This window comes from Chroicocephalus ridibundus, chromosome 8 (genome assembly GCF_963924245.1).
Source record: "Chroicocephalus ridibundus chromosome 8, bChrRid1.1, whole genome shotgun sequence".
Lineage (NCBI taxonomy): Eukaryota > Metazoa > Chordata > Aves > Charadriiformes > Laridae > Chroicocephalus > Chroicocephalus ridibundus.
Genome location: NC_086291.1, coordinates 41,214,532 through 41,242,346, shown reverse-complemented (window position 1 = coordinate 41,242,346; position 27,815 = coordinate 41,214,532). Strand labels below are relative to the sequence as shown.

Below are 27,815 nucleotides of genomic sequence, written 5' to 3'. Positions count from 1 at the left end.
GGAATTTTGGGGAGGGCTGGTTGACTGAGCTACCTGTGACTGGTTACTGGTCAGGCCTGGGGTATGCTTCCAAAGACAGCAGTAATGAACACTGTTTCTGCTCTGGAGCTGCTCCCAACACAAACCCACCCCAGGCAATCTTCTAAAGGCTCAGATCCCTCTAGGCAAGTGTTGTGGCTCTGGCAGTGGCTTCAGAGAGGTGTGAAATACCCTCAGCTCATGGCTGAGAGGCTGCCTGACTGTAAGTGGAAACCAGTTTATAGTTAACACACTAATCATTGACCCTGCGGCTTTTCAAACCTACTGCAGAGTTGAGGAACTGCAAGTTCTATTCCAGTGAACATCTGCATGTGATGCAGTTCCACCTGGAACAACACAGCTCTTTATTTTATTAGCAGGTTTCTACATTAGCAGTGGACTGCGGAAACCCAACCTTTCTACTCACTCCAGCATGTGTTTGCAGGCAGCCAACACTAATTAGCATCAAAACAGCAGCACACACCAGAACACTTCTTCCAGGCCTTCGTAGGTGGGCTAGAGAAGACTCTGCATGTCATGGCAGTGGTGTGGACTGATCTCCAAGGGGAAGACAGGAAGCTCAGTCTGGAAACTAATCTGGTGTTTCTTGCTTTCTTATTCTTGGCAGGTAGGATACCTGCAAGACAGTACCTCAGGAAGCCAGCAAACACAGACTCCTGATGCTACGTTCCAGGCAGCAAGCCCAGAACAGCTTTCCTGCTGATGCTAAAATTATGAATCAGGAATGGGGAAATTAAATAAGGCTAGAAACCTCCTGGCTGCACCAGTGCAAAGCAAACACGCTGGTGCGAAGGCAGCACCGAGTGGGCATGTGCTCCTGTCGGAGAACACGCTAAAACACTCTCTCCTACTGAGAAGCCAGTTAGACTGGACTTCGCAGATGTGACAATGGTCTTAAGATACGGGTGGGGAGACATGTTACCATTGCAATGGATGTATTTGCTCTACACGGTTACACCCCGTTTGTGCTCACATAAAGCACAAATCTCTCCCACTCACAATCCAACTCTTCAGCAACACTTCATTTGCTCAGGAAAACTATCACGGAATCAAACTAAATCTGAAAAAATGATCATACTGGTTTTTTTCTGGTAGCAACTGAGTTTCAACAACAGTATCAGAACAGTTTCTGTTTTGCTAAAGGCCTCTGGTTTAATAGACTCAGAAGCTTATAAAGCAAGATGGTTTTTCCTGCTAAGGATTATTATTTTTTTAATACCCCCAAAGAACATCTAGAGTTTCTGTAACAAGTAGCTGGGATGCTCAAGTTTAGTAGATTCCTACCTCAGAGAATTGTCTCCTTTTACAGGTCTCTTAATTCTATTAGCACATATGAAAGTGCATTCTCAAGGCATCAAAAGCTACTAGCTTTCATGGCATGATTATTTATTATCAAACTAAAGATAGCAAGTTTCACCAGATAAAGCAGATGACCCTGGCAGGAAGATGAATTATGGGTTTTTTTATATGCACTTCAATTGCAGAAAACTGATTCTACATCCATGGAGGACTACACATCCACTGATGCATCTGGGGTAAGATGTGATCTACAGAACGCTTACTGGCTTGATAAAGAAGTGATCTGTGACTTACTAGCCTGTATTCTTCACCCAGTCACCATAGAGGGCACACTGATTTTCAAGCTAGATCCTCTGATGTGTTCCCACAACGGAGGATTTTCTATACTAAACCTTTTAAAAGCTCACATTAGCAGAAAAAAAGTGCTCACCTTCCATGGACCTCACAGCATTCTCCATCATCCATCAGGCTTTTATGCCAAATGAGAGAATTTAGTGCGAGTCAGCCAGTCCTTGCAAGACTTCCTTGCAAGGCATGGCGTGGAGAGGAAGGTGTCAGAGGAGGAACAGCTCCATTCAAAAACACCCGAAGTAGCTGGTGTGTGAGCCTGGAGGAAGCACCAGCCAGCTCTGTCTCTCCTGGGCTGCAGCCAGTTTTCTCTTGGATAGCCTGGGCCTAACGCAAAGTACTGCCTAAAGCGGTGCAGCTGCAACCCTAGTTCCTACCCCAAGATACTCTTAGTGCTATAACACAGCTATTTAACCTATGTGCAAATTGGCCTTACATTACCTGTCATTTTAAATCATCTCTCTCATCAGGTAGGACAAGGACTGAAAAATCCACAGGTCTGCCTGGGGGCATCAGTGAAATACCACCACATGTGCTCATCTCACCTGTGCCCATGATGATTCCTGAGTAACTGTGACCATTAAGCACCTCTCTCTTTCTATGGAAAGGAATGGGAAATATTCCACACTCTAGAATTGCACAAATCAATAGCTTCTTTTTTATGGTGCTGAATAAATAAAAAAAAAAAGCAGAAAAAAAGGGTTGTCCTTACCCTTTTACCGCTGCTCATCAGGAGGCTCTTCTCTTTGGACGCGGGCACAAAGCCGCTATGTGGAGTATCACTGGAAGTCAGTTCTTTTCCTAAAAGAAGAAAATGCACATCACGAATCACATACAACTTCTCAGTGAGACAGAGTGATGTCAGAACTCCTCAGGGGATCCTTGCCATGACAGCTCCCCGAGACAGCTGCTGGAACCAGCCTGACTGAGATGAAGGTTCAGCCTCTCCCTCACACCTCTATGGGAGGGTTTGGCTCTGGGCTGTGACAGGCTGTGGGTACCCGAGTACCATTCAGCCACGAGCAGCACCGATCTCCTGCACATCTGTGCGCGCCATTATCATCCAGATGGAGGAACTGCAGAGTGCAGCATGCTTCTGTGCTTCCACCTCTCAGTTTTTCTCCAGTGGGAAAAAAAAAACTACGACCCAGAGTGGGATGGGAGATGCCATGGCCTCACCCTAGCAGACAGGCAGAATCTTGGATCCGCATTTCAACCTAAACAAAACGCCGGGGGCCCTAGTGCTCTGAGGCAGCCAGTGAAATCAGTTTCACACAGCCCAAGCCCTGGGTTCTGGTGCATTAGTGTCTGCACAGTGTTTTTTCTCCACCTGGACTCATTTACACACACAATATACACTGATGTGCGGAAATGATTTCCCTCACCCAGGAAGATATATGTCTCCACCGAAATGCCAGGAGTATTTTTATAGGACCAGGAATCATTTGCTGCAGTTTAGTAGGGGAACTGAGGAATATTATACCCAAGTGAAAATGCAGACAGGTGAACTTAGCAACCATGTTCTTGCACAGGTGAACAGGAGACACGCAAAACATACTGCTGAACAGCCAGGCCATTTTAAGGGATATCACTGACCTTGAAATGTGTAGTTGTGCACCATGTGCGTCTGTGACTGGGGACATCAGAAAGTTGCCCATAGAGGAATCCTAGATGTTGGCTTTTTTCAACTCTGTACAGGTACAGATAAACTTTGTGTTTGTGCAATCAATCTACCAACATAAAATCATCCCTCATTGCACTTCTCTCTCACCTGATTGTCTCAAGACCTCAAAAGACAGTGCATGTAACAGAAAGACTGTCCAAATAGCTGGGATAAGCATTTTGGCCCAGCTGTTGAACATACCTGGCAATAAATACTTTGATATTTTAAGGGAATTTTAAAATACGGGATTTATGAATCATTTCAGAAACATGAGCTTGATTGTGTCTAAAGCGTACTGCAGAAAAATGTCCCCCTGCAATATCACCTCTTGGATCAACATCCTGTGGGTGTTGTCACAGCTCTCCTAACTCAGCACAGTGTGAGTCTGGCTCTGCGCAGCTGAGGGGACTAAGGACGGGGCTCACAAAGCTGCCAGAACTCACCTGGCTGCTCCGCTGCCTGAACGTGGTCAACGTCAAGGTTCCACTGAGTGAGGGTAAGTCCTTCCCTGGCCAACTCAACTAGGTCCTGCAGGGTCTGAACATCCTTCTGGCTGTGAGATAAAAACTGCCCATCTCCTTCACGGCCTGACTTGGATTCATCAGAAGTTTGGCCTCCAACCTGTGTGCACGTGGGCTCGTGAGAACTGAGGTCAGGCTGAATTTGCTGGGATGTTTTTGGCTGATCGGATTCCACGGAAGGCAGAAGGTTCTCTGGCTTATGATTCTGATCAAAAGAGGGGGAAAAAAAGACATCAATAAATTACATCTCGTTTTACATATTTGCAGAGCTCAGAGTACAGTCTCTAGTTCATACTTTTGAAACACCTAGCAAAAGATTACAGAGCGTTCCCCAGATACAGGGCCTTCTGCAGCAAAAGCTCTCTGCAGTTTTATGAAGGACTTTCCAGAGATTAGAAAGCTCTGAACAGAAGAAAGGAAAATACAACAGAAATGCAGAAAGGGTGGTTTCTCCAGGAGCATGTCTGTGCAGGAAATTGCCAAGCAGGGAGAAAAGATGGTGGAAATGCTCCCACACCAACATCTAAGTATTTCATTATAGTTGGAGCGCTTGGCAACAGTCACAGCTGAAGCTCTCCAGGTGCTTCTGTGCTGAGTTCTGAAATGCTTTTGCAGTTACATGTAACTACATCAAACTTTCACCTTGGAGCTGCTATTTTCCAGGTTTGGTCTCTGTTTCCCAATAAAAATAGTTTTGTTTGTTTATTTCTAGGTAAAAATGGTATAGCCATTTCTGTGAATGGAAAGAATCAGAGGGAAAACACACTCTCGCCATGATTTTAAAGGCTTTCCTACTTTTTAAACTTCTCTGGCAGTTTTTCACTTGAACAAAAGGTCAACAATCTTCATAGAATGGAGTTCCTCCACTACAGCCCTAGCCTGAAATAAACCAGTGAAAAACTCTGGGCTTTGACTAAGGAAGAAGTATTAAATAAAGCACCGATATATGCACAGTAGTTTTTGAAGAGAAGCACCAAATAATTCTTCAACGGAAGAATGAGGGAAGGAAGAAAAGTGATATCCTTCTTCTCAGAGAGCACAGATGTGATGAGAGACTAAAACAAATTGTCTATTTCTGTAGGTACGTTTTATAAAAATACAGAGCACTGAAAGAGGCTGGGGATCTAGGTGAAAACCAGAATGAAACAGTGGAACTGAAAACTGGAGCAAAGCTCATATGCACCAAGAGGCAGCGGGATGCACAGGGAAAGCCTGAAGTGCAAATGCTTCCCTTTACAACTCTAGGTGCTCCCACCTTCTCCTCTGTGCAAGACAAATATCAGCCTTCAGTTTAAGCTTTTCACCCAGTTCCTTGCTGAGCGCAACACGCGGGTAAAGCTTATACTAGAATCAATCAGAGAAAAGTGCCAAGAAGGAAAACAAGAGTCAGGCTGCTGTAAACATGAGACAAACTAGAAGAAAAATGACCACAATGGAGTCCGTTTACTCAGTACTCTGTTCCCATCAACTGTATTTTCTGAAAGCTCGTGGAATAACATGGTAACACGAGCCTTAGTCTCCTCTCCAAACAGGAGAAACGAAAGTTCAAGACAATAAAACCTAACTGTAAGATCAGGGGACAAGAGGGCACGAGCAGTATGAGTATGGAGAGGCAGGGGACCATTTATTTAAACACCAAATGAGGAAACAGCAGGGTTACAGGGCAAGTGAACTAGGGCACACAAGTATCAGAACAAGAACAGAGAATCGCACCTGCACAGGCTTCCAAGGTACAATTGGAGGGATTAATTCAGCAGTGTAGAATGATTCCGGGTCATAGGGTCCTGTCAGAGCACTGATATTCCATAAAAAGCACTGCCTGGTTTTGGACAATGGCAAGAGCCAGGTTGCTTTCCCAGATTTATCCTCCAAAATCCTACTAGTGGGAAGCTTAGGGGTGGGAGGGAATTCCACCTCTTCTGCAAGCAGCATAGCTACTCGCTCTTGGATCCTTTTGCGGGCTTTCTCCGGGTCCTGAAGCAGTAATGGTGGAGTTGCAGTTGGGCCTCTTCTACGCCGCTTTTTCTCTTTAAAAAGAAAAGGAAGAGGAATCCAAATAAACAACTGAACGCACAGAGCAGAGGAGCTTAACATGCCAGCTCCTTCAGGTGTTGTAGTCAGTGATGACCAAATGTCAGCTACAAGCTGAACACAACTCTTAATATTTCTGCAGGTAGTCTGAAGCCTCACATCAGCCTTCTGGGAGAAATAAACTCCAGAAAAGATTGACCCCTGCTCACACTGCTCTGCTGTCTGTTGGGAGAGGTCACACCTCTACAAGATCTGATCATTACGGAAGCAACTGGTAACCATGCAGTCTACCTCCCACACCCATGGAATGGCACCTGTACGGCCCTTGACTAGATCCCAGTGCTTTGCTAAAAAGGGAGAAAAAACTGCCAATAAATCCACGAAGGACTCCTTTTCTTGTGTACAGGTCACTGATTATATCAAACCACAGCTCCTATGAACACTGCACTGCTTCATTTGGGAATCCTCTGTCTTACTACCTCTGCCTTACTAATGCCCAACCCCAAATCCAACTGGCAGTACTTGTTGGCAGGAGAATACCAGACCAGTGGCACAAAGAGCAAATTCTCCCTTCTACAGAGCACTCAATGCTCTCCCCGGGTAGTTGTCTTCCCTTCTAAACCTTTCTGCACACTGAAAGTGCGAAGCACAGGCTCCACAGCATGTACTATACACATATGTCCACTACAGAAGGAAAATAGAGAGATAAGGCTGAAAAAGCTGCATTAATCCAGGTTGCAGCAGGCTGAACAGGACAAAATCTACTGCAGAAGAAATAACAATAATCTGTTGATGTTATTTCTTTTCACTTCCACAGTCTACAAAAAAGAACAGCTTATCTTAAGAATATTTTACAGATTCAAAACAATCAATAGGAGAAAAAAAAGCATGAGATTCCTAAGGGATTTCACTAAGACCCATGGACATCCTGCAGCCTTTCTTGACTGTGCGTGGATACTGCATAATGTTGAAGCTCTGACAGCTTAAATAAAACAGAAACAGGGCTGTCATCCCTCCTATACCCAACAGGAAAGTTTCAGTGAAGAGCAGGCTGTGCTACATTATTTCTCCAATAACACAGCCTTTGACACTAACTCACTTTAACACATACCTGATCCTGGCTTCCATTTGATTGGCAAAGCAGCCACCGGTTTCACATTTGTAACTGATTTTGCTTGTTCCTGCTTTTCTTGCTCCAACAGAGAGCGTGACATTGCCATAGCAACCAGCAAATCTTCATCCTTAGTCTCCATTTTGGCCCTCTTCTGTGTTTTCTTTGAGTCCTCTTTGGCGGTGCCTTTTCGCTTTGACCTGCTCGGTTGATTGCTGAAATATAAGAATGCAGCAGGAAGCCCAAGTTAATGTGACTGGATCAGAGACAAGAAACACTGAACACTCCAGACCAGCTGCTCTACTGGCTCTGAGAGATTCCTATATCCAGGATAATGAAAAACTATTCAGTACCTTCTACCCTAGCAGAAAGCGAAGGATTTCTTATCACCCATGGAATTTAGAGCAATTTAGAGAAAGTCTTATTTTGAAAAGGTAACCACAAGACCACAGCACTGATGTAAACATCGGCTATCTCTGTCTTGAACTCTTTTTTGTACCTAAGGGGAAAAAACAAGTTGAAGCAGGGCAAAAACACGACTGCCAGAAAACGCTTTCCCACTTTTCCGCTTCTGTGGGGAACAGGCAATGGTCCTTCCTCAGCACAAAGGGACTTACGAGCCCTTCTACAAATTCAGTCAGGCACCACTTACTGTACTCTCAAGATTCTGCTCAAATCCAAGACAGCAGATGCAGCTCTGCGTTTCAAAACATCACGTCTGTTTCCTCTTTGGCTCGGGGTGTAAAGCATACACATCCAGTACAGCCACAAGCCAAATAGCTGAGGCATTGGCACGACAGATGCTCAGGAGAGACAGCATACTCGTACTATGTGGTCACTTAATAAGCCCAAACACACCATTCAGCTTTACTGCATAATTGTCTCATAGAGCACAGATATTTCTGACACACCAGTGTAAGATTATTTACTCCTCATTTTGCTCCTGCATGCTGACTTTTAAAGTCATCCACCACCTGACCGCCTTCATCCACTTCTAAAGTCATCCACCACCTTCTGAAGGAAAGCAAGATGATTTCTCCAACTAACTACCACATTCTCCTCACGTGGTACTAAGTCATGGCTCTAGTTGACCTTCTTTGGACTTGGGGCCCACCCAGAGTGCGAGTCTGCCTTGCTTCTACCATTCAGGAGCACCTGGTCAATGTCTCTCAGGCCAAAGAAAGTAACCAGCACCTTTTCTTTTCACCAGCTTACCTGGGAGACTGAAGAGGTGCATCCCCAAATGTGGCCACCTGCAATTGCACTGCCTGAAGAAGCAGGTTAGGAGGAACGTCCATCTCGACAGCACAGCGTTTCAAGTGGCTGACTCGGCTCTGTGGGGTTTGGAACTGCTTCCCGCAGATGGGACATTCAGGGACCGGTGGTTTGCTGGAGGATGACATCTGTGCTTCTTCCATCTCATCCAGACACCTGTGAGGTGATGGCAAAGCTTACCTCTGAAGACTTTAAAACTGTCCGCGCTAAGATGTAAACCATATTAAAGAAAAGGAAGTACAATCATCTCTAATATCTGTAACAGCCAGAGAAACAAACCCTGAAGAATTATGTGCCCACCACTGTGACGAATACGACATGTAACAGTTAAGTGGAGATTGCTGCCTCAGGGAGACATATTAAAAACATGTTGCTCAGAAGCAAACGCAGGTAATAACCTTCTTCAACTTCATCGTGTGTCCATTACCTGTTCCCTCTTTCTGCGTTCATTCTAACATTCCAGACAACTTATACACTACCATTAAAAAAAGAATCAAATCACCCTACCAGAGAAGTGGTAAGTCTTTCTCACCCAAAACAGGACTACTTCTTGTCCTTCTTATTACTTTTGTAGGCGTAACTACATACAGTGTCAAGAATGTAAGCGTTTTCAAGTCAGATATCTCACTTGACGAGGACAGTGTTTTATGTCACAGAAAAGGGACCAGTCAAAATTAACACTGCATTCTAGAGTGCAGGATAATGGACTTCTAATAATTTCTGGCAGGTCAAAACTACGTACAAAATTTTAACGGTTCTTTTTCTGTCTTCTCCAAAGAGATCCAGAGTGTGAAATCCTGGATCTGCAGTACCTGTTATAAAAATCACTCCCTGATTAGGTAATGACACACACAACCTACACACACAATGGCCTCCGTGTAGGAGACCATTCATCTGATGTACTAGGATGGGTGACTACTAGTTTTCCAGTGCATCTATCCATCTACAGCTTTACATCTTGTGATGAAGACTGCTATCAAAAAATCCACGGCTAATATGACCTTGTAATCCCATTTTATGATTACACGCTTAATAGTTCAGAAAGCAGACTTAATTTCCAAAAAAAACATTTCTGACACACTGCCACTGTTTTACGATCTCTGTCTTCTCAAGCAGCAGTAAATATCTGAAGACAGGAACAGCAACAGCACCTCTAAAGCTGCAGCTGCAGCCAACCCTAATGAATATGAGCCACTCAATACTGTGATGTAGGACTGGACAAATCAGATCACTCTTCCTCTCTCAAAGTGCTGGAACTCAGAAATTACAACCATTCAAATGTGGTGTTTCTGATACTTTCTCAAGAGAGGAGGACAGACTTACAAAGAGCTATCTGTAAATAATATATTAACATTTACCTAATAAATTATTAACATTTACATAATAAATTAACATTTACCACTAAGGAAACTGTTAAGGGCACTAATTTCAATTTAATTGCACACATTCTGGCAAAAGAGAAGGCAGGGACGCCTTCCCTTAGCCTCTCTGCTCTCACTGTCAAAGTTCTACAGTGATCTTTCTGAACAGCATCACCTTTCCCTCAGCAAACAGCTCGGATAGACAGTGACATACCAGATGTCCTTAGACAAACAATTTTTAGCAAAATAGATCAAACATTACTTTGTTGACTGAAACTGGAAGATCTCAAAATCTGCAGTAGTGGGTCCTCATGAATTTTGCTAGCCACTTTACAGTTACAGCCCTGTACCACACTACTGCTGAAGGCAGCATTGGCCTTACTGCACACATGCAGAAGCCAGGCAGGGCAAGACTATCAGCCTCTGCTTCAAGATAAAAACGACTTGTTAATTCAAGCCATAAAGGTCAATGTCACTATGCAGACTCCCCTGCTACCATGTTCTTTAATGGCTAAGCCGAGCGAGCAGTCTGTGAGGTTAAGGGGGAGAGGATGCGGACAGGACACATCACGCTGGTCTTTCACCTGTTAACATGCTGCTCTCGTCGCACTGTGTTCATGGCTGAGAGATCCTTCTGGCAGATCTGACAAAAAAACAAGCCTACATCCTCTAGGCTTGCCAGGGCTTCCTCTTTGGTTTCCTGCTGAAGAGCCAAAGCCAGAGCACCGTCATGCTCCATGGATGGAAGATGGTGGGTATCTGGCAAAGACAGGAGAAATGATATAAGAGAGAAAACTAAGAATCCTGCATGAAAGGCATGGAGCTGTTATACTTGTCATTATTAGTTTATTACACGAGACATAAAAATAAATTGCAATCTTTCTCTTGCATCTTCATCTTTGATCTCTCACAAGGGAAAGCACATACTGCATTCTTTAAATGCTACAGGCCTGCACTAGCTGAGGAGCAGGAGGTGGCAATTTGTTCACAGCACATCACACGCAGAGCTAAATGAAGGGTAGGTTTTGACTAAAATTTCTGGGGAGAACATGGGATCTGACACACAACATATTAAAACACAGCAGTTTTTCATGTCCATACAGAACCAACAGGGCCTTGACTTATGAAGAACCAAACCAGAGAAAAATTGCTGTCAATTTAATTCATCTGCATAGAACACATTACTTCTGTAGTGTGCTCGGAGATCTACCAAAGACAGGGCCTACCTAAGAGTCATATTTACCTAACAGCTGCCTAACGCTGTCCCAAGGGAAGGATGACGAAGTTCACGGATCCTTTTGGAATTTCAACCTGTTTCCAAGAAGACAATTATCCCTCCAGAACTGAGTATAAGGTTAATTCAGCCTCAGAGCTGGGAAAAAAAGTATAGGTAGTCCTTTAACAATAGAGAAAGCAAGTTTTCTCAGCGATCTGGAGTGTTTTATACAGTGCTGCACACCGAGCCACTAGGCTAGCTGGGAACAAAGCCCAGGAATCTGGACTGCTTCTCATGCAACCATTCTCACCAGCCCACAGCACTCTTACTGCACGTACAAGAGCTAACGGGAGAAACATACCGTTCTCTGGTGGGTTCTGCTCCTGGCTTTCGTCAGGGAAATCCATGCTGGCTACAGACTTCGGTAAGCCGTCGTCTGTGGTGTGTTTTAGCTGTTCAGGTGCCACTCTCTTGAACTGCTGCATTCTCTCCACTACCAGCTCTGCTACTCGCATCTTTGACCCTGCCAGCGGCGGTATCTTTGAGGTGGGTGAAGCGCAGGTCCCTGGCTGCGTAGCAGGATGGAAGGATAACGTAGTTTGGGAAGAGCCACTCAGAGTATTTACTAGACAGGGAGAAACACCAGACCTTTACCAGTCAGTTTTAAGCACATAGGTGAGCTGCCCAGAGAGCTGCTGGGAAGCTTTCCCCTACAGCAGCCTAAGCCAGACTCAGTTCTGCAACAACCATTCTTAAAGGAAGAAGTGAACAATGTGTTCAGCTATGACTTTATACTTGATAACCACAGCAACAGTATCAGGCTTCTGTGCTACAGTGGTGTTTAGATGTCTCTATATCCCTTTTAAAGGAAGGAATATTAAGGAAGGCCTTGCCTGAAGGTCACTAGCGAGAATAACAAGCAAGGCAGCCCTACAGCCCCGCTCTCCCCAGCGTTCCCACCGCAGGATGTCCTGTGGTTCCTGCTGTTCTTTGCTCTGATCTCCAAACCCTACCTGTGACTTGGACTTTCAGGCTGTGAGCTGAAGGGACCATGAGTTCCCAAAGAGGCGGTAACAAGCAGCGGGCAGAGGTAATGCCAGACAAACACCTCAGCATACCACTGCTTGGCTTCAGGTATCCTGTGGTTATGGACAGCACATAAGATGGGACCAAAGACCCTGCCAGCCCAGTATCTTCTCTCTGTGGCACTCAACAACACACACTTAAGAAAGGATGATCATGACAGGACAGGAACAAAATAATTCTTCTCTTGGCTGACCTTTTTTATCAGTTTAAGGACTTCCTGCACTGGTGACTGCATTCTGGCCATTATGTTTAACAACCATTGAAGGACTAATCCTTTCTGAATTAATCCAACACCTCTCTTAACTTGTTTATATTGCCGCTGGATGTTGTCAAGGCCAGAAATATATTCCACAATACAATGATGTGCTGGGTGAAAAAGCACCTCTTTGTATTCTAAGATGCTTCTAGATGATTTGAGGGTGTTTTTCTCAGTTCTGATTTTGCAAAAGCAGTGAATAATGACTGCCTAACACATCACTTTGTACCAAGGCTTCACCTTACTGAAGGACATCTTCTGCCTGCCTGCAGCACAGACCACACTCCTAGGTTAAACCCCTGGATAAGCCTAAGTAGGTGAGCATAGATGGAAACACAAGATGCAAGCCTGCTTCAACCAGCGTTGCTATGTGTCCCCTCTGGGTGGACTTCAGGAGAGCTCCACTGAACTACAGAGTGTTTTCAGTCCCAGCCTATTTTCTGTTCCAAAGATTTGGGTTCACTTACCTGTCAGGGTCCTATGGCTACACTCAGTGGACACTGTACTCTGCTGGCTGGCAGGGAAAGGGCTTCTCTTTCCATCCCCTTGTGCAGTCTCACCACTACTACAGGCCACAGCATCATCATCATCTTTGTGCACCAATGTTTGTTTCTTTGGACCCAAATCTTGATGGAAGTTTGTTGCCTTTGCTGCTGGTAAGTGGTGATGGTTTTGGCTCTTAGCAGCAGCTTTGCCTCTTCTTAATTTGCTTCTTGCTGCAGTGCTCTTTGACCTGCTCTGAGCCCTCTTCGCTGCCTCAGCATCCCCAGCTTTTTTCTTCGCTCTACCCAAAAGATTTGCCCACAACTCTTTAAAATCATTGTCCTGTTCATCCATTGGCTTTGCAGGTTCCAGTAACACTGTGGCCTAACGACACTGTGAGGACAGGAGGGCAGGGGAAGATAGCAGGGCCATTTCAGATTTGCATCCTCTGTGACCTGCAGTTTTCACCAAGTCCCTTCCACCACCATTCTCCAGACTTCAATGAGGTCAACACAGCGGGCACCTCTCTGCTGTTCTGACAGTTCATTCTTCCACACTTAATTCACAGCCATTTAGCAGAGCATGTTCTCTCTCCAAGGACCTCACTTGCTTTCACACATAATGCATCAACAAGTTGGTTGTTCAGAGGTCTCTAGACCATAAGTTAAGCACCTTGTTTGCACAGACCTTGCCTCAGATCTTCGTGATATGCTACAGGGCTTCAGAAAGATCCTTAAAGCCCTTTAAAAAAACATAAAAGTGATTATGTAGGATGGCATATGCAGATGCACTGTGGGACAGGGCTGGGGTAGAATTTTGAAGGAGGAGCGAATTAGTATAAAATAGTATAATTAGAAAAAGCACATATTGACCCAAAACACTATCACTATAATTGTACTACAGACATGCACAAGCCACATTAGGAAAGAAGAGGAAAGCGTTCAAAACAGATATCTGATACTGGGTAGGCGTTTTGCCCTGGAGCTCAGGATTTGAGACTGTCCTTTTTTTATACACGTTCATACTTACATTTATGTAACAAGACATGGGAATACAGCAGGGGAGAAAAAAAACCCAAACACGTCCTTCAGATCAAGCAGCTATTCTAGAGTGTAAAATTCTGCTTTGCGACACAGCAGCTTTAAAGAGGAGAGCCCGACCTCATTTTGAGAAGTAAATAAAGGCAGTTTCAAGGCATTTCAGAAGGGTTTCTGGGACAAGTCTGAGAACAACTCTATCAAACATGTTCATCCTTTCTCTCCTCTTACCTCCATGGCTGCTCACATTCAGGATTAGCTCTCCTGCCAATACTGAACAATTCCTCTGAGTACTCAATAAACCATGGCACTGACCACATTTCACAAACTGCAGTCAAATACACAAGGTAAACAGACTAAACAAATGGCATTTTTAAATGAGTTTCTTAATCTTTTCAGCTACAGAGAGAACAGCAGTACTAGCTAAGGATTATTTGGAACAGCACTAGGTACAACGTCCAGATGGAAATGCCATCAGGCCCCAGGCAACATTAAAGCTAGATCTCTATTCTTAGACATTTTGATTGTCCTCTTCTTCCTAGTCCTAAGTTCACTACGGTTCTGGCTATTTTACCAGAGGTTTTATATTGCTCCCAAACCCTCTTTCTTTCAAGCCTAAACTGGAGTGTTTCCCTTGGAATGGCAGCAGCTGTGGTTCAGTTTCTCCAGTAAAGCTCTGGGCACAGAAAGACTCAAAAAGCAGGAAAAACACATGCGAGATTGTTTTCTCAAATGGCTTGGCTGCAGACATGCGAGGCTAAGGAATGCTGGTTACACACTTTCATGGGTCAGCCTTTCCTATAAGCAATTACAGATGTTAATGGATTTATTTATTTTAAACTCAGGCTCCCAAACCAGCAGAGGACTTTGCTGTGAATCCTGGAGTCATTTCCTGTTAGAGAGAAACTGAAGTTTTATGTAGCCAGTTCATAAATTTAATTTTCCTGGACAGAATCTTGGTGTAGTTATCACTGTAAATTGACCATTTTCTTCTAAGCAGGAGACAGCATGTGGAGAAAAACAGAATCTCACATCCTCCATGGCTTTAAATACCTCTCACAGACACATTTGTACTGTCATATTATTTATGGTGAGTTCCTGATATTAAACCTTGAAACAGATCAGCACTTTTGCGTTTGCAATCAATGTGCAGTGCCCCAGGTAGACCAAGTCAGACATACAAATGATGCAAAATTAACTAAGAATTTATCTGTCTAACTGCTCCCTTTCCAAACTTGTATTTACAGGCTCCTGCTCTGTTCAACATCTCAGTCTTTCTGATGCTGCTGCTATTGGTGTACCTAACAGCCAGTTTTGGCAACAGTTTGTAGAGCTCGAAAAGTAACGTCTTTGAAAATAATTTCTTTCAGTATAGTATTCACTTCATTTTAGAAGATTTTGGGACTCAACAAATCACAAAGCCGGTCAAATAAAATAAACAGCAGCACTTACCTATCCACTTAGATGCCAAATCTATAGCACAGCTGTGCCCTTCAAGTAAGCGTGGATCAGCAAAATGGTACGAAACAGGACCAATAAGAATGAAAGATGGAACCTGGAAAATGGAAGGAAAAGGTTAGATTTAGTGTATTTTGTACCGACTGCTCCTTTTGCTCAAGTTCCAAGCTGCAGGGGGAGGGAGACAGCAATAGCACGTGCTCTAATGGTGCTACGTTCTGCCACTTCCATTGACCTGAAATATGTAGGTGAGGGAGACGCATTGCTCAGGGGCTGCTCAGCTCAGGAGCGCGTCCCCAGCAGTGAGCAGCACCGCAGGCCGCTGCAGGAAAAGCCCAGAACCCTTCAGAAGGCAGAAAAGGTCAGACAGCCCGGTAAAGCCCGAGGAACCTGGTCTGACCCCGCAGCTGACCCTGATTTGAGCAGGACATTGGACTAGAGACCTCCCGAGGTGACTTCCAGCCTCGGTTATCTTATGAACCTACAAACAGTCCGTCCTTGCCTTTTCTATTTGGGATTAATTTTGTTTCCTGGTAACTTTCTTGAAACGAGAAGCACAACACCTAATTCTTAGATCCATCAACATTATTATCATAACGCTCTAGCCATGTAACACCCTCACCTTTTTGATCCTGCTATTTTTAGGCTCACAGGCATCTACTAAATTGAGTTTCCTGAACAGAAGAAATCCAGGAGAAAGTATTCCTTTTCGTCAGTTCTGTTTGTTTGCTTCCTTGGTACTTCACTGACTGTATTCTGTTGAGACAAGGAGGACAGAAACTCCAAATCCACTCTCTTTAGACCACTCAGTATTTTATTAAATTATCCACCACTGTCTGTGCTCTAAGAGTCCTGGTCTTTTGTTTTTTCCTAGGAGAATCTTTCCTGGCCCTCACCATCTCCCTCAGTATTCTCCAAGCCTCCTTCACTCTCCATTGCTTTTTCTGAGATGCGTTGATGCGTACTGCAGACAGCAGACTGCTGATGAAGAAGTTTTACATTGTTCACATTCCTTCCTCATCCAGGCCTCGCAGATCCTAACATCTTCTTCACTTTGTTTTGAAAGGACCTGCTTCTCAAGCAAAGGTTTTACCTGAACAGAGATGCCCAGGGCTCTTTCACTATCTGGTATCATTAAGGTGTTCCATATGATTTATCTCTTTTTCCACTTCCATGCCCTACTTCACACTCCTCCACACTGAAGTTCATGACCTATGGTGTTATCCGCAGCTTGGAGGCTGCTGGAACCATCTCTGATCTCGACTGAGCTGAAAAAGCTGGGTCACTGTCCCATGGGACCACCAGGCACATGCTGAGGCAGATTCGGAATGAACCCTTCGACTCTCTTTGCTACCTTTCAGCCAGTTTCCTCTCCCAGATCGTTTACTATTCCCAATAACTCTTTCTCTCTTTCCCCTTTCCCAAGCATTTCTGAGCAAGCTACATTAATCCATTCTTGTTTCTTGATTTGTTGACAAATTCAAACAACTCCATTAGACTACTGAGAGCCAGCCTACTGGAGAAACTAGGCTACCACGTTAATAAGGTGCTGTCAGGTTAAAAATATATAACGACAGACATCTACAAGTAACTTGATGATCATTTCAACCAGTTTAATAGGTACATATATAAAAGACTTACTGCCTTGTAATTACTTGGTTCGATCATGGAATCCTTCTTAAAAAAAACAAACCCAACAGGTAAATCATCTGCCACCCTCCCACCTTTCAGAGCAGCTTCTCTTTTAACTACTTAAAGTGTATTTCTACCAGCAGTCCAACCACTTGACACTATCTCTTCTGAGCTCTCAAATATACAACATCTGGGCCTGCTCACTCGCTGCTTTAAGCTGCCTATTTGTCCCAGGAACAATTCTCCTGCCATTTCAGTCTCCAAGAATGCGTCATCATTATGGCTAGAAAGATCAGTAGATCAGTGCTAGGCAGGCCTCAGCAACTCGTACCCAGTAGACACTTTCTCCCCTCTCGACCCCTGCTGTGGTGCCTCAGTATATATCCCTCCTCAATTACTCATCTTTAAAGAAAGCCTGTCTCTCTACCTTCAAAAAAGGAAAGTGCCATGCTACCTTGGGACCAATTTCCTGTGTTTCACAAGAAACACTAGGGGAAGTGGGATTATTTAACACTAGAAAGCGAGGCAAAACGCCACCTGAATTTTTTTTCATGCATACCATTTCCTTGTGGTAAAAGTACAAACCACCCCATTCTGCAGACAGATCCTCTGCCCCCATCTCCACCAGTGAACCAGGCTACCAGGCGGTTGCATTCCTAACCGGCCGCAGGAAGACACGGTGCTGAGCCTGCAGCACCCGTCTCCACCAGGCAGGAAACGTGGAGCCAGGCTGTGCTTGTGTGCCAGGCAGAGCGGGCTGCTGCATGAAGGGTGGCAGCTTTCTCAGCAGGAGCACCTTCTCCCACTTCCTCCACCAGTAAATCAACATAGGAGTAGTCCTGACAGTCCTGTAAGGCTGGCCAGAACTTAAGAGAAAGTCAAAGAATGGGATCAAAGTGACTGATATCGTCTCAGTCTTCAGAAATGAGTTAATTGCCAGGGCCTGTATGAACCTAGGCTCCTAATTACAGAGTGCTGACAGCAGACAGGATGACGGGATACATGCTGTTGCATTGGCACCAAAAGTTTTAATGTCCCCTCCCCTTCTCTTTTTTTTTTAAAAGCTGCAGCCTGAAGATCTGAAGGTTGGTAGCAAAACTTGCAATCAAGCCAGTCCAAATACTGCAAAGGGAAAGAATGTCTGTAGCGTTTGTTCTGGAAACCACACCAGAAGGCGGTCCCGAGGGATTCTTCCAGACCAAATCCTGTAAATAAGTCTTCCTACAGGTTCCTGATGGAGAAGAACCTCCATGTCAATGGTATAACTTCTGAAAAAGCATATTATCCTCCACGCTTTTAGAGACCTTCTTCACTAGAGCCTGTTCTCCCCAGATCCCTGAACTAACCAATACCTTTATCACCAACTTGACTGTACAAAGACGCAACACTAGATCTGTACAGCGCAGGGTCACTGTGTTTGTGGAAGTGCAAACACATTAACACTGAAGACAGCAGCGCTTGTTCTGTCAGGAGAGAACAAATGTAAGTGCAGAACAGGAATTCCAAGTCAGGTACCAGCTCCCTTGTCCTGGTCCCTGGCAGCTTCCCTGTGCCCAAAAAAGATAACAAAACCAGATGTGGAAATATAGGAAATTAGCAAATAACTCAAATCTATGTAAGTGAGGAAATGATAGCTAGGAAAATCATAATCAGATTCTAATGAGCAATCTTAGCAATGACCAGTATCAATGTCTACCTGATACTACCCACTTCTATTACCTGATACCCCATCAGAGCACCATGCTCACATTTCTTTTAAAGACTACACCTCCCCCTGCTAGTACCTTGTACATATGGTAAAGCATTTCGTAGCCAGTAAAAAATCTATCACACTCCAGACATGAATTTTAAATCACTACTTACATGACAAAATGCCCTTCTATCTTTCAAACGCTGTAGAAACTAACCTTACCTTATAAAGCACTTCACCGAAATAGGAATTTGTACTTTATACCTCCTCTGGAAGGATAAAGGGGAAGTGAACATAAAAATAAAAACTAACGGTTGCTCAGGTGCAAATGCTCATGATTTGTATGCAAACACAGTAGCACACAAATCAGAAATATATGCAGCTGGTGTTTGAAAAATGCTTATTTGAATTCATTGAAAACAACAAAAAAATATTAATTTAAACAGAAAAATACAATAGAGAATTAAGGACTGAATAAAAACATTTCACTAGAGATCCAAAAAATCCATAAAGAGAACATTAAAATCTAATTTCATTTTCAGAGAAATAGAAGTAATGAGAGTAATAATAAAAACAAATATGTAAAATAACACCATGATAAGGGAATTGGATAGCACTGAATATAAACAGGGAATTGTATTAAAACACGAAGGAGGTAAAATGACATAAGATTAGTTTTCTGGTCAGAAAAGTTAAGGACTTTCAAATAGATCTTTTGGTGTACATCAAAACCAATAAAGAAAAACCTACCAAAGCCACTAGATCATCATAAAACAAACTGTAAAACTATTAATACCGAGAATACACAGAACTAAATATTCTTATAATATCCATCCCATGATGTTGATGAAAGTAGCCTATTTTAACAGTAATCCAAAGCATACTGAACAGCAGCTATTGAAGGTAATTCTGTCAACAGAATCAGATCATTTGCAAGCAGAAGTCACTGTGATTTTTCAAAAAGGACAATTAGGGAAGTAAACACCCATCTTTCAGACTGAGATCAATGCCAGGCAGTTAAAGAAATGACTTAGATGGGAATTGATGAATAAAGATGGATAATAAAATTAATAACAACCCACACAGTTTTATGAAAACCAAGATCTCCTATGTTAAGCTAATACCTTTTTGATGAGACCTCTGTGTGTTAACAGAAGTGTAATTCTTTTGTAAACCATTAAAGAAGCATCGAGGGACAAAATGATTAATTAAAATCATACAAAATCAATACAACACATTTAAAATTATTAAAACATTGCTAGATAGTTTTCAAAACGCAACTGTAAACAGCAGTCATTGAGCACACAGGCTTCTAATAGCATCGCACAGCAATTAACTCTCCGCCTATCTTGTTTTCTGTTATTTAGACTTAGGAAATGAGTTAGGAGAGACATAAACCATCACTGATGAAGCCATCTGATGATGCAGAGAAAGGAACCGTTAGACAGTGTTGATGACAGACAGAGGCAGAATGGTGCACACCACTTGGTAAACTAGCACAAAGTCATTGTTTTGGGACAGGGCCATACTTACAAGATGGGTAAATCTATCCTCGGAAGCAGTGACTACAAAGGAGTCAGGAGTCCGGGCAGATAATCAGTAAACAGCAGGTCTCTATATGAGTCTGTGGCCATACGGATAGGTATACTGTAACAGTAAGAAAGTTCTATTTCCTTTATAGCGGTGAAATTGTTACAGCGAACCTACAGCAGGATTTATTCAAGAGGATGCATTGCCCACAGGCCTTATAGCACCGGTGCCATACAGCTTAGGAATGGCGCTGTTTCAACCTGCCTTTTCAGTGCCCGGTACAAAGCCTGGCCCAGCCCATCATTCTTCCAAACGGACCACAGCATTGCCTTATCCCAGGTGTCTGACCCGACTCCAGTATGGGTAATTTGACCATGTCACACTACTCTATCATTTTGTAGATCGAGAATGGAGTAATCAATATTATTGGTGTTTACGGCAAGAATATCTACTGAGTAATTAATGAAAAAGTGAATATAAAAAGAAATAAGAACACTTTAACGTTAAATACTCAAGCCTTTTCTCTCCAGGAAGACACTGATATTCTAAAGGGCATGTTCACTGAAAACAATGTAAGTTCCACCAGTACTCTTTTTTCCCCAAAAAGTGTAGCTTCTGATGTGAGACTGTGTTGAAGCTTATCATCACAAAAGCCAAATATAAAGTGAAATTTAATACAGTACCTCGATTTCCCTACATTCCCTAAAATAGAAAGATGCTTGCTTTGAAAAAGTGACCAAACTCATCATGTATTTCTACAGGTGATCTTTTACAGTAACAATTCATTAATTTATAACTATGAGTAACTTGCTCTCTTCTCAGCTAAAATCATATGCAAGAGCTACAGTAATATACGTAACATACCACTTTATGGATATGTTGCTTTGTGATGTTTCCATGCTATCAAATCTGTTACATCTATCATAAACAGGCTTGGTTTACTGCTCTGAAAATACATTTTTGAATTTCTTCCTATTAAAATTTCTTCTCCTTTTACAAACTTACTTCCTTTACCTTCTCAATATCCAAATATATTGTTACCTACAGACTTGCTGTGAGTGCTCTGGGAAACTCTAGTACCACACCAGTGATCTCTGCGATGCACAAATGTGTATCTTCCACAGGCTGCTATAAAAACAGCAAGAGGTCAGCTCTCAGGCAATGATGTCAATTCCTCTGTGTTTAGCTTTCAGGAAAATTCTTTCTAGAAACTCTAGACAAGGGCCTTGAATTCAACTGAGGATCCTGAAGCATAGTTTGAGTTTTGCTAGCATACAATAACGTGTCAAACATCCTGTTTAAATTGCTATTTTCTACCATTTGACCGTTTCTTTGGAAAAAAACCTGTAATGAAAATTGTTCCTGCGGGAAAAGCAAACACGCAAAAAGAACCTGAGGTCCATTTTCTTCCAATTGTAAAGCTTATGATAAAAATTATGTTTCTGTCTCCAGTCTGCCTCTAAGACATCCATAGAGCGCAAAGCAATGAAATGACTTCTGGCTATCCAGACAACTGTTATAACCCAAACAGCAAAATCAAAGGAGAGTGGAGGGACCAGGAAGGCGATGAAAAATGGGATCTTAAGCAGATATGAAAGCCAATCACACAAGGGTTTTTTTGTAGGTAAAACAGTGACTGTACCCAGCCTGTGATTTCTGAGAGTTGATACAGGAGCCAACAGACTGAGCATCAGTCAATGTTACTGCCTTTGGGCTTTACTACAGTCAAGCTATTTTGTACAAATAATATGTGGTTTTCCCCAACAGACACATAATTTCAGCTTTATTTAAAAACAGCATGGTTAAATGAAGCACCTGCACCTGTGCATCTGCAGGACCAGGGACAAAGTGTTGTCAGTAAAACAACCAACACCTGCTGCTTCCCCTCAAGGCAGGCCCACAGGCTGCTCCTCGTGCCCTGGAAGAGAAAGATAAAATTCCACGTTGCCTCACGAAGCAGCTTACAAGACTCCTCAGAATTGCTTTCCCTGATAACACTCCTTGAAAGAAGTTTGCTTTGAGAGTTAAAAGTTTTTAATGAATCTTCCTAGCAGTCAACGCATGCTTAAAATCCGGCACCCTCGCAACCAGGCCTTCCACTGAACAGCTTTGCCTTTCGTTATCACTGAATTTTTGATTTTGATGCCACGTTAATGTCGAGGATGGTGCTTCACACTACCCAGCAGGTGCAGCGCAGCAATGACTGACCCCTCAGAACCCTCCGGGGTCTCCCGACCGTGCGGGGCTCCAGCTCCCCACTGCCATGGCGACTGGCCCTCAGGGCCAAGGCCTGGCCTCACCTCAGCGAGGCCCGTGGCCACCGCGGCTCGCCCCCTGCCCCGCACCGGAGACCCTCCTCCCGCTCCTCAGGGGGATGACGTCGCCCAGCTGACGTCGCACCCTCATGCGGAATGACGTCACACCCCGGGGGGGGCTGGATGACGCCAGCCCCAGGGCGTGGCGACGTCGCCAGCAGGTGGCGCCGCACCGCGCCCACGGCACCGGCGTCATGACGTCACGCCACCTGACGGCTCGCTCGGCAGCAGGGGCGCCGCTACGGCAGCGCCGCGCCGCTCCATGGCGTGTCGTCCCGCCCCGCCGGGCCCCGCCGCAACGCCCACCTTGCCGCCGCAACGCCCACCTCTCCGCCGCGGCACGCGCTCCCGCCGCTCCTCGCGCCCCGCCGCGGCGGCGGCGAGCTCCCCTGCCCAGCCGGGGGCGCATGCGCGGGGCGCCAACGGTCTGCCTCAGCCCGCCGCGGCCACGGCGCGCATGCGCAGGGTGGGGAGCACCCGGAGCGCCTCAGCGCCCCGCGCATGCGCGCAGGGCGGGGGCCGCGCCCTCCCCGCGCAGGCGCGCGGGGTTCCCGCCAGCCGTTGCCATGGTGATGCCGCCCCGCTCCCCGCCGTGCCCCCTCAGCAGCGCCCGGCGGGCGGAGACGGCCCGCGCCGCTCTCCGCTACTCGCCACGGGGCAACGAACGGTAGCCTCACCGCCCCGGGCAGGCAGCGAGGCGAACCGGGCCTGAGGCGGGCCGTCCGACGGCCACCGGGGGCGGCCGTGCTCCAGGGGAGGCGGCGGAGGGCCCTCCCGCCTCACCCTGCCTCAGGACCGCAGCTGGGCCCGGCCTGGAGCGTCTGATGAGGTTCTCGGCTTTGATTGCAACTTAGGTGAAAAAATACCCCCCAAAGAGGAAAGCATACAGCCTTGCTTACGAATATTTTTAAAGAATTTTCATGTCTATAAATCTCCACACATAGAAAAATATAAATTGTGAATAAGGACATAAACGCTACCTGTTCATGAGCACAGAACTATCATTAAAAGTCACTTGTCTTCACATTTAAAACCTAAGGTGCGCGTTTGCAGGCTGCAGAGCTGCAGCTAAAGCTTGTTAAGCAGTGGGGTTCTAACGGATGCTGTGCTGCTCCTACAGAAATTAATGGAAGTATTGAAATTTCAAGGCAAGCAGTTACACAGCTCAAGCTTTTGCAGAGCTCATCTGTCAAAAGAAAGAGCGTTGCTTTCTTATTTTGTCCTCTTCCTACCTGGGATCAAACAGGAAAACGGATGCCAATTTTTCACTAAGGCTCGGAGACCTCGTACTGAATATTAACTTGGAATTGGGATCAACACTATTTTCCTCCCAATTAAGAGTTAATTGTGGCCAAAGGTCTGCAGGTGGAAAAATCACCTGAGAAGTGGTGGGTGTCTGTGTGGGGGCCATACACTGGATTTGCGTTTTGAATGCATGTTTTGTGTTGAAATCGGCATTTCTTTCTCAATGCTTGGTATGGATGCGGCAAGAACCAAAATCGCTCCTGGGTAACACTTCTTAACAGGCCGAGAGGCAGAGAGAAGAGGTTTAACGGCACATAGAACGCGCTATTAGTTTGATATTGCTATTAGTTTCCTTCAAAAACATCAAGATATGCGTTTTACTAACAAATACAAAGCATTGCTTCTATAAGCGATACGGTGGCTGCTTTACACATAACATTTATTTTTCCATAATTATATATCAGTCTGTAATTTGACATCCCCAAGAGAAATTGACACTGTCGTAGCATTGCTTGTTTGGAAAGCTTATAGAAAAAAAATAATCAACATTTAAAACAGAAGAAGTGCCTGAGGCACCACGCTTTTTCACTTCCAGCAAAGAAATTTAATTTTTAACCCATGCTAAATTCAAACAATTTTAGCTGGAAACCCTTGAATTTTAAGCAAAGAATTGGTGCCCCTGGTTATTTTGGCAGGACTGATGGGAGTATTTTCTGCAGTGAATCTCCCCAGGAGATGCAGTGTGCCCATGTCAGTACGAGAACCCCAAACTGATATGAAGAAATCCTTTGGTTTGTGTCTTTCAACACTTCTGCTAGTTTATTCAAGTTCTTTCTCAAGTTGCTACACTTATGGGAATTAGAAGAACTCTTAAGAAAATCCTGCAAGAACTTGCAAGCACACGTTGCACAAACATACTGAAAAATACCCCGGTGATGAGGTACTGAGACACCGCGTTGGTTCCCCAAGAACGACCAAGCCAAGGTAGAGTAACGTTTTGTTGCACAATGCCCTAAATGCGAACCGAATTCGAAAGCACCAAATATTTAAAAGGTAACCAGGGGGATTTGGAGGGGCATCTCCAGAAGGCTCCAGACAGCCTGCAAACCCCATTGCACAGCTGCAGTCAGGGAAACCACCCATCAGCGTTCGAAGCAACGCTGAACACGGCAAACACGCGCTTCTTCATCCAGACCTGCCTCTGCATCGCGGCTGCCAGGCAACACTGCAGCCTCCAGCTCCTCTGCTGCATTTCATGTCGTCAAATGCAATTTTCTGTTCCAAAAGCGCCAAGATACCAAAGAAAAGAGCCCCTGAGAAATGTGAAACACGTAACAGGCACAAACATCTTTTTTCACCGCTTGAATCTTTTAAAGCGCTCAACGTGAGGTGCACCAACACCCTGAGCCTTGTCGACAGGTGTAAATGCAGCCTTTTAAAAGTCTGCATTGAGAAGACCCAAAGGAACTGTGGTATTTCTTATACAGACGGGTCCAAAAGCAATGACGTGTAACGGTATGTACTGGCTACCAAACCGGTATCTATTTCACGGGACGTTTCAAGGCCTCTAACCGTTCCCAAAGGCAACAAGGACATGGCTACTGCAACAGGCTCTATTTGCTATTTGTACCCAACGTCAGCCAGAAGACGCCACCGCAGTTACAGGTATGGAGAGGCGAAGCAGCTCTCCCAAAATCAGGCAGCTGGTAAGAGGCAGACTATCTGATTCTCTAGACTTCGGCTAGCAATTTTTTAATAATTCACTTTTTCTCCCCACTAGGGAACTGCTCGGTATCAGATATGGCAGAGGGCCCCAGCGCTTTAGACTCTAGTATGAAAATCTTGGCTGAATTTAATGCGTGCTTGTGGTACTCCCCCATGAATTATAACTGTGTAGATGCAGGCAGGTCCCTGAAATAGCAACACTTCTGATACACGTTGTGAAACACAGGATATTTATTATCACACTTTGGTTTTGAGCTGTCTCTGCAGAAAACAATGATTATGGAACCTGTGGACACTACTGCCAATACTAAAATGTTTTTAAAATAACTGTGCTTGAATTTGCTGTGCGGTGGTATTTATAATAAATGTTTATCTACGTATCTATGAATACACCCATTACGTCTTATATATACATACCTATATATTTATCCCTAGTACGCTGGTCAGCATTTCTCAAAATCTGTGTTCCACTTCGTTATCTCTGCACAGTCTGATGGGCGGATCTACTGATCGGTGTTAAGACTTGTAACGCTGGTGGCTCTCTGGCAGCTCCAGATTAGCTTTTTAAAGCTCTCAATACAAATTGATTCAATCCAGGTCAGCGGTGATCAGAGAGGCAGCCGCGGAGGCAGAATCCAATGAGTAAAGTTCAGGCTTTGCATTAATTTATTGTGTTAATCTGCCTTTCTCATGGACTTTGGCTCAGCACAATACCCAGCGCACTGAGTCTCTTGAAAGGGCAAAACAAGCAACAAGGCAGCATCTTCCTCAAGAGCAGGTTTGGTTTGTTTTCCTCTAAAGTGTGAATTTTGGGTTGATGCATGCCATTATATCCATCTCCTCTTGTAAGCCCGCCAGAAAACTATGCATGTTTCCATTCAGTAAGTCGCACAGCATGAGTTAGAGTGTGCATGTCAAATTAATTTGTTATAAACAAAAAGTCTGCCTTTTTCTCCTGGGAGGTGAAATCAAATATAATTTTCAAGAAGAATCACCATCATTCAGTAAGGGCATGGAGCATTAAACATGCTAAGAATCTCTAAACACGTTAAAAATACAGTGCCCAACTTAAAAAAATCCACACCATATCCTTTGATTTCTTGAAGCATACTGCAAGATAACTTAGAACATTTGTTTTTTAAAATATCTGCGAAACCACTTGAGCAGAACAAGTCCAGTGACTGAGATACATTAGCAAAACAAAACTCCAGTTGAATCTCCCTCCGCCTCCTGTCACAGCTCTGACTTCCTGACTTTCTAAGGGTTTAATTTGGGACAGTTCCACGAGGATTTACTTACTGATTTACTTCTGGATCAGGTTTTAACCCCAATTACCCCTCATTTACTTGGGCTGCAAAAGGAGGTCCAAGCTTTGCTTGGCTTCAGAGACTGCTGCTTTGTTAACTGCTCTTACCTGACCCCAAATCCCTTGCAGATCATACCTTGACATTTGGAATAAATTTGGGCAGATATGTTTAATGGACAATTCATTACGATACCTTTTACCATACAGTTTAAAAAGAGGAGGAAACTGCTTCTTTCACCAATTTTTCATCCTTCCTGCTGCTGTAAATAGATCAACAGCAATGAGACAATCAGGAGTCCTTACGAATTTAAGTACTTGCAGAAGCCTTTGGTCCTTGCTCTCCTGCCAACTATTCTATTTCGACCAGGACTTGTGGCAGTTTTTTTTACCTGTTTCCACCTGTTCACACTCCTGAGTGTTTCTGGGAGCAATGCGATGGGAAGAGGCTTGTGATTTGAGATAAAATTCTTGCTAGAAGTGGCTCCAGGTCTGAGAGTGGGAGACAGCACCAAGCAGCACCCACCCTTCCATCACGGGTGAGAACAGTAAAGTGACTGTCCGGGCGGATGAACGCCCCCCCCTCGGCCTGGACTGTGCTGCAGCCACAGCATCGGCCGCTCAGTGGTCTAGAGACAACGGAAGTTAAGTGTAAAGGGGGAGGTCAAGCAGAAACAAAAGATGATTCTAATTGCAGAGGGAGAACAAATTACTTTTTTTTTTTCCTGGAAGAAAAGCTTCCTGCTGATGAAAGAAAAGGAAAACCCATATTCAACCCACTCCAGAAGTGTTGTTAGGAGGTGAGCTGTTCTGGGTCGAGAAAGACAGCAAGATAGATTTTAGCATGCCGTCTTCTTTTTCCCAAGCAATAGCAGAGACAACTAGCTGGAAAGGACTTTGCACAGGGTAATTCCAGTAAGCGGCCAAGCTTTCAGGTCTCCTCTGAAATCCCAGGAATTTTTGAACCTGGGGGTTACTGGGAAAGCACATGATGTCACTGGATAAGGTTTGAGCAGACCCAGAACTGCCCTGGGAAGAATTTCCCAATGAACAGGGTATTGGGCAGAGACGCTTTTGAAGTTGCTGTTACATTGGTGTCGATTGCCTCATCCAAACCCAGCAGGTATTTGTCTTTATGCCTCTGGATTTTGGAGGCGACTTGTTTTACTTTGTACTGGGATTCTTGAGTCC

General features: G+C 44.4%; 1 protein-coding gene across 5 annotated transcripts in view; it reads right to left on the bottom strand.

The window, feature by feature from the left end:
• The window catches only part of SLX4 (SLX4 structure-specific endonuclease subunit), a 33,953-nt gene extending 11,152 nt beyond the window's left edge, over positions 1-22,801 (bottom strand). Inside the window, exons 1-11 of one of the 5 annotated variants that reach the window (XM_063344326.1) lie at positions 22,678-22,801; positions 21,852-21,954; positions 15,179-15,281; positions 12,674-13,430; positions 11,226-11,489; positions 10,233-10,407; positions 8,228-8,443; positions 7,013-7,227; positions 5,584-5,897; positions 3,793-4,075; positions 2,399-2,487 (exon numbers count right to left, since the gene is read on the bottom strand). In XM_063344326.1, the coding sequence (XP_063200396.1) occupies positions 2,399-2,487; positions 3,793-4,075; positions 5,584-5,897; positions 7,013-7,227; positions 8,228-8,443; positions 10,233-10,407; positions 11,226-11,489; positions 12,674-13,043 (1,926 nt within the window). In that variant the 5' untranslated portion in view covers positions 13,044-13,430; positions 15,179-15,281; positions 21,852-21,954; positions 22,678-22,801. Of the gene's footprint in view, positions 1-2,398; positions 2,488-3,792; positions 4,076-5,583; positions 5,898-7,012; positions 7,228-8,227; positions 8,444-10,232; positions 10,408-11,225; positions 11,490-12,673; positions 13,431-15,178; positions 15,282-15,806; positions 15,933-21,851; positions 21,955-22,657 lie in introns of those variants that run through there. The other 4 variants (XM_063344328.1, XM_063344327.1, XM_063344329.1 and 1 more) reach the window with 4 other exon arrangements.
• Between the last annotated feature and the right edge of the window lie 5,014 nt (positions 22,802-27,815).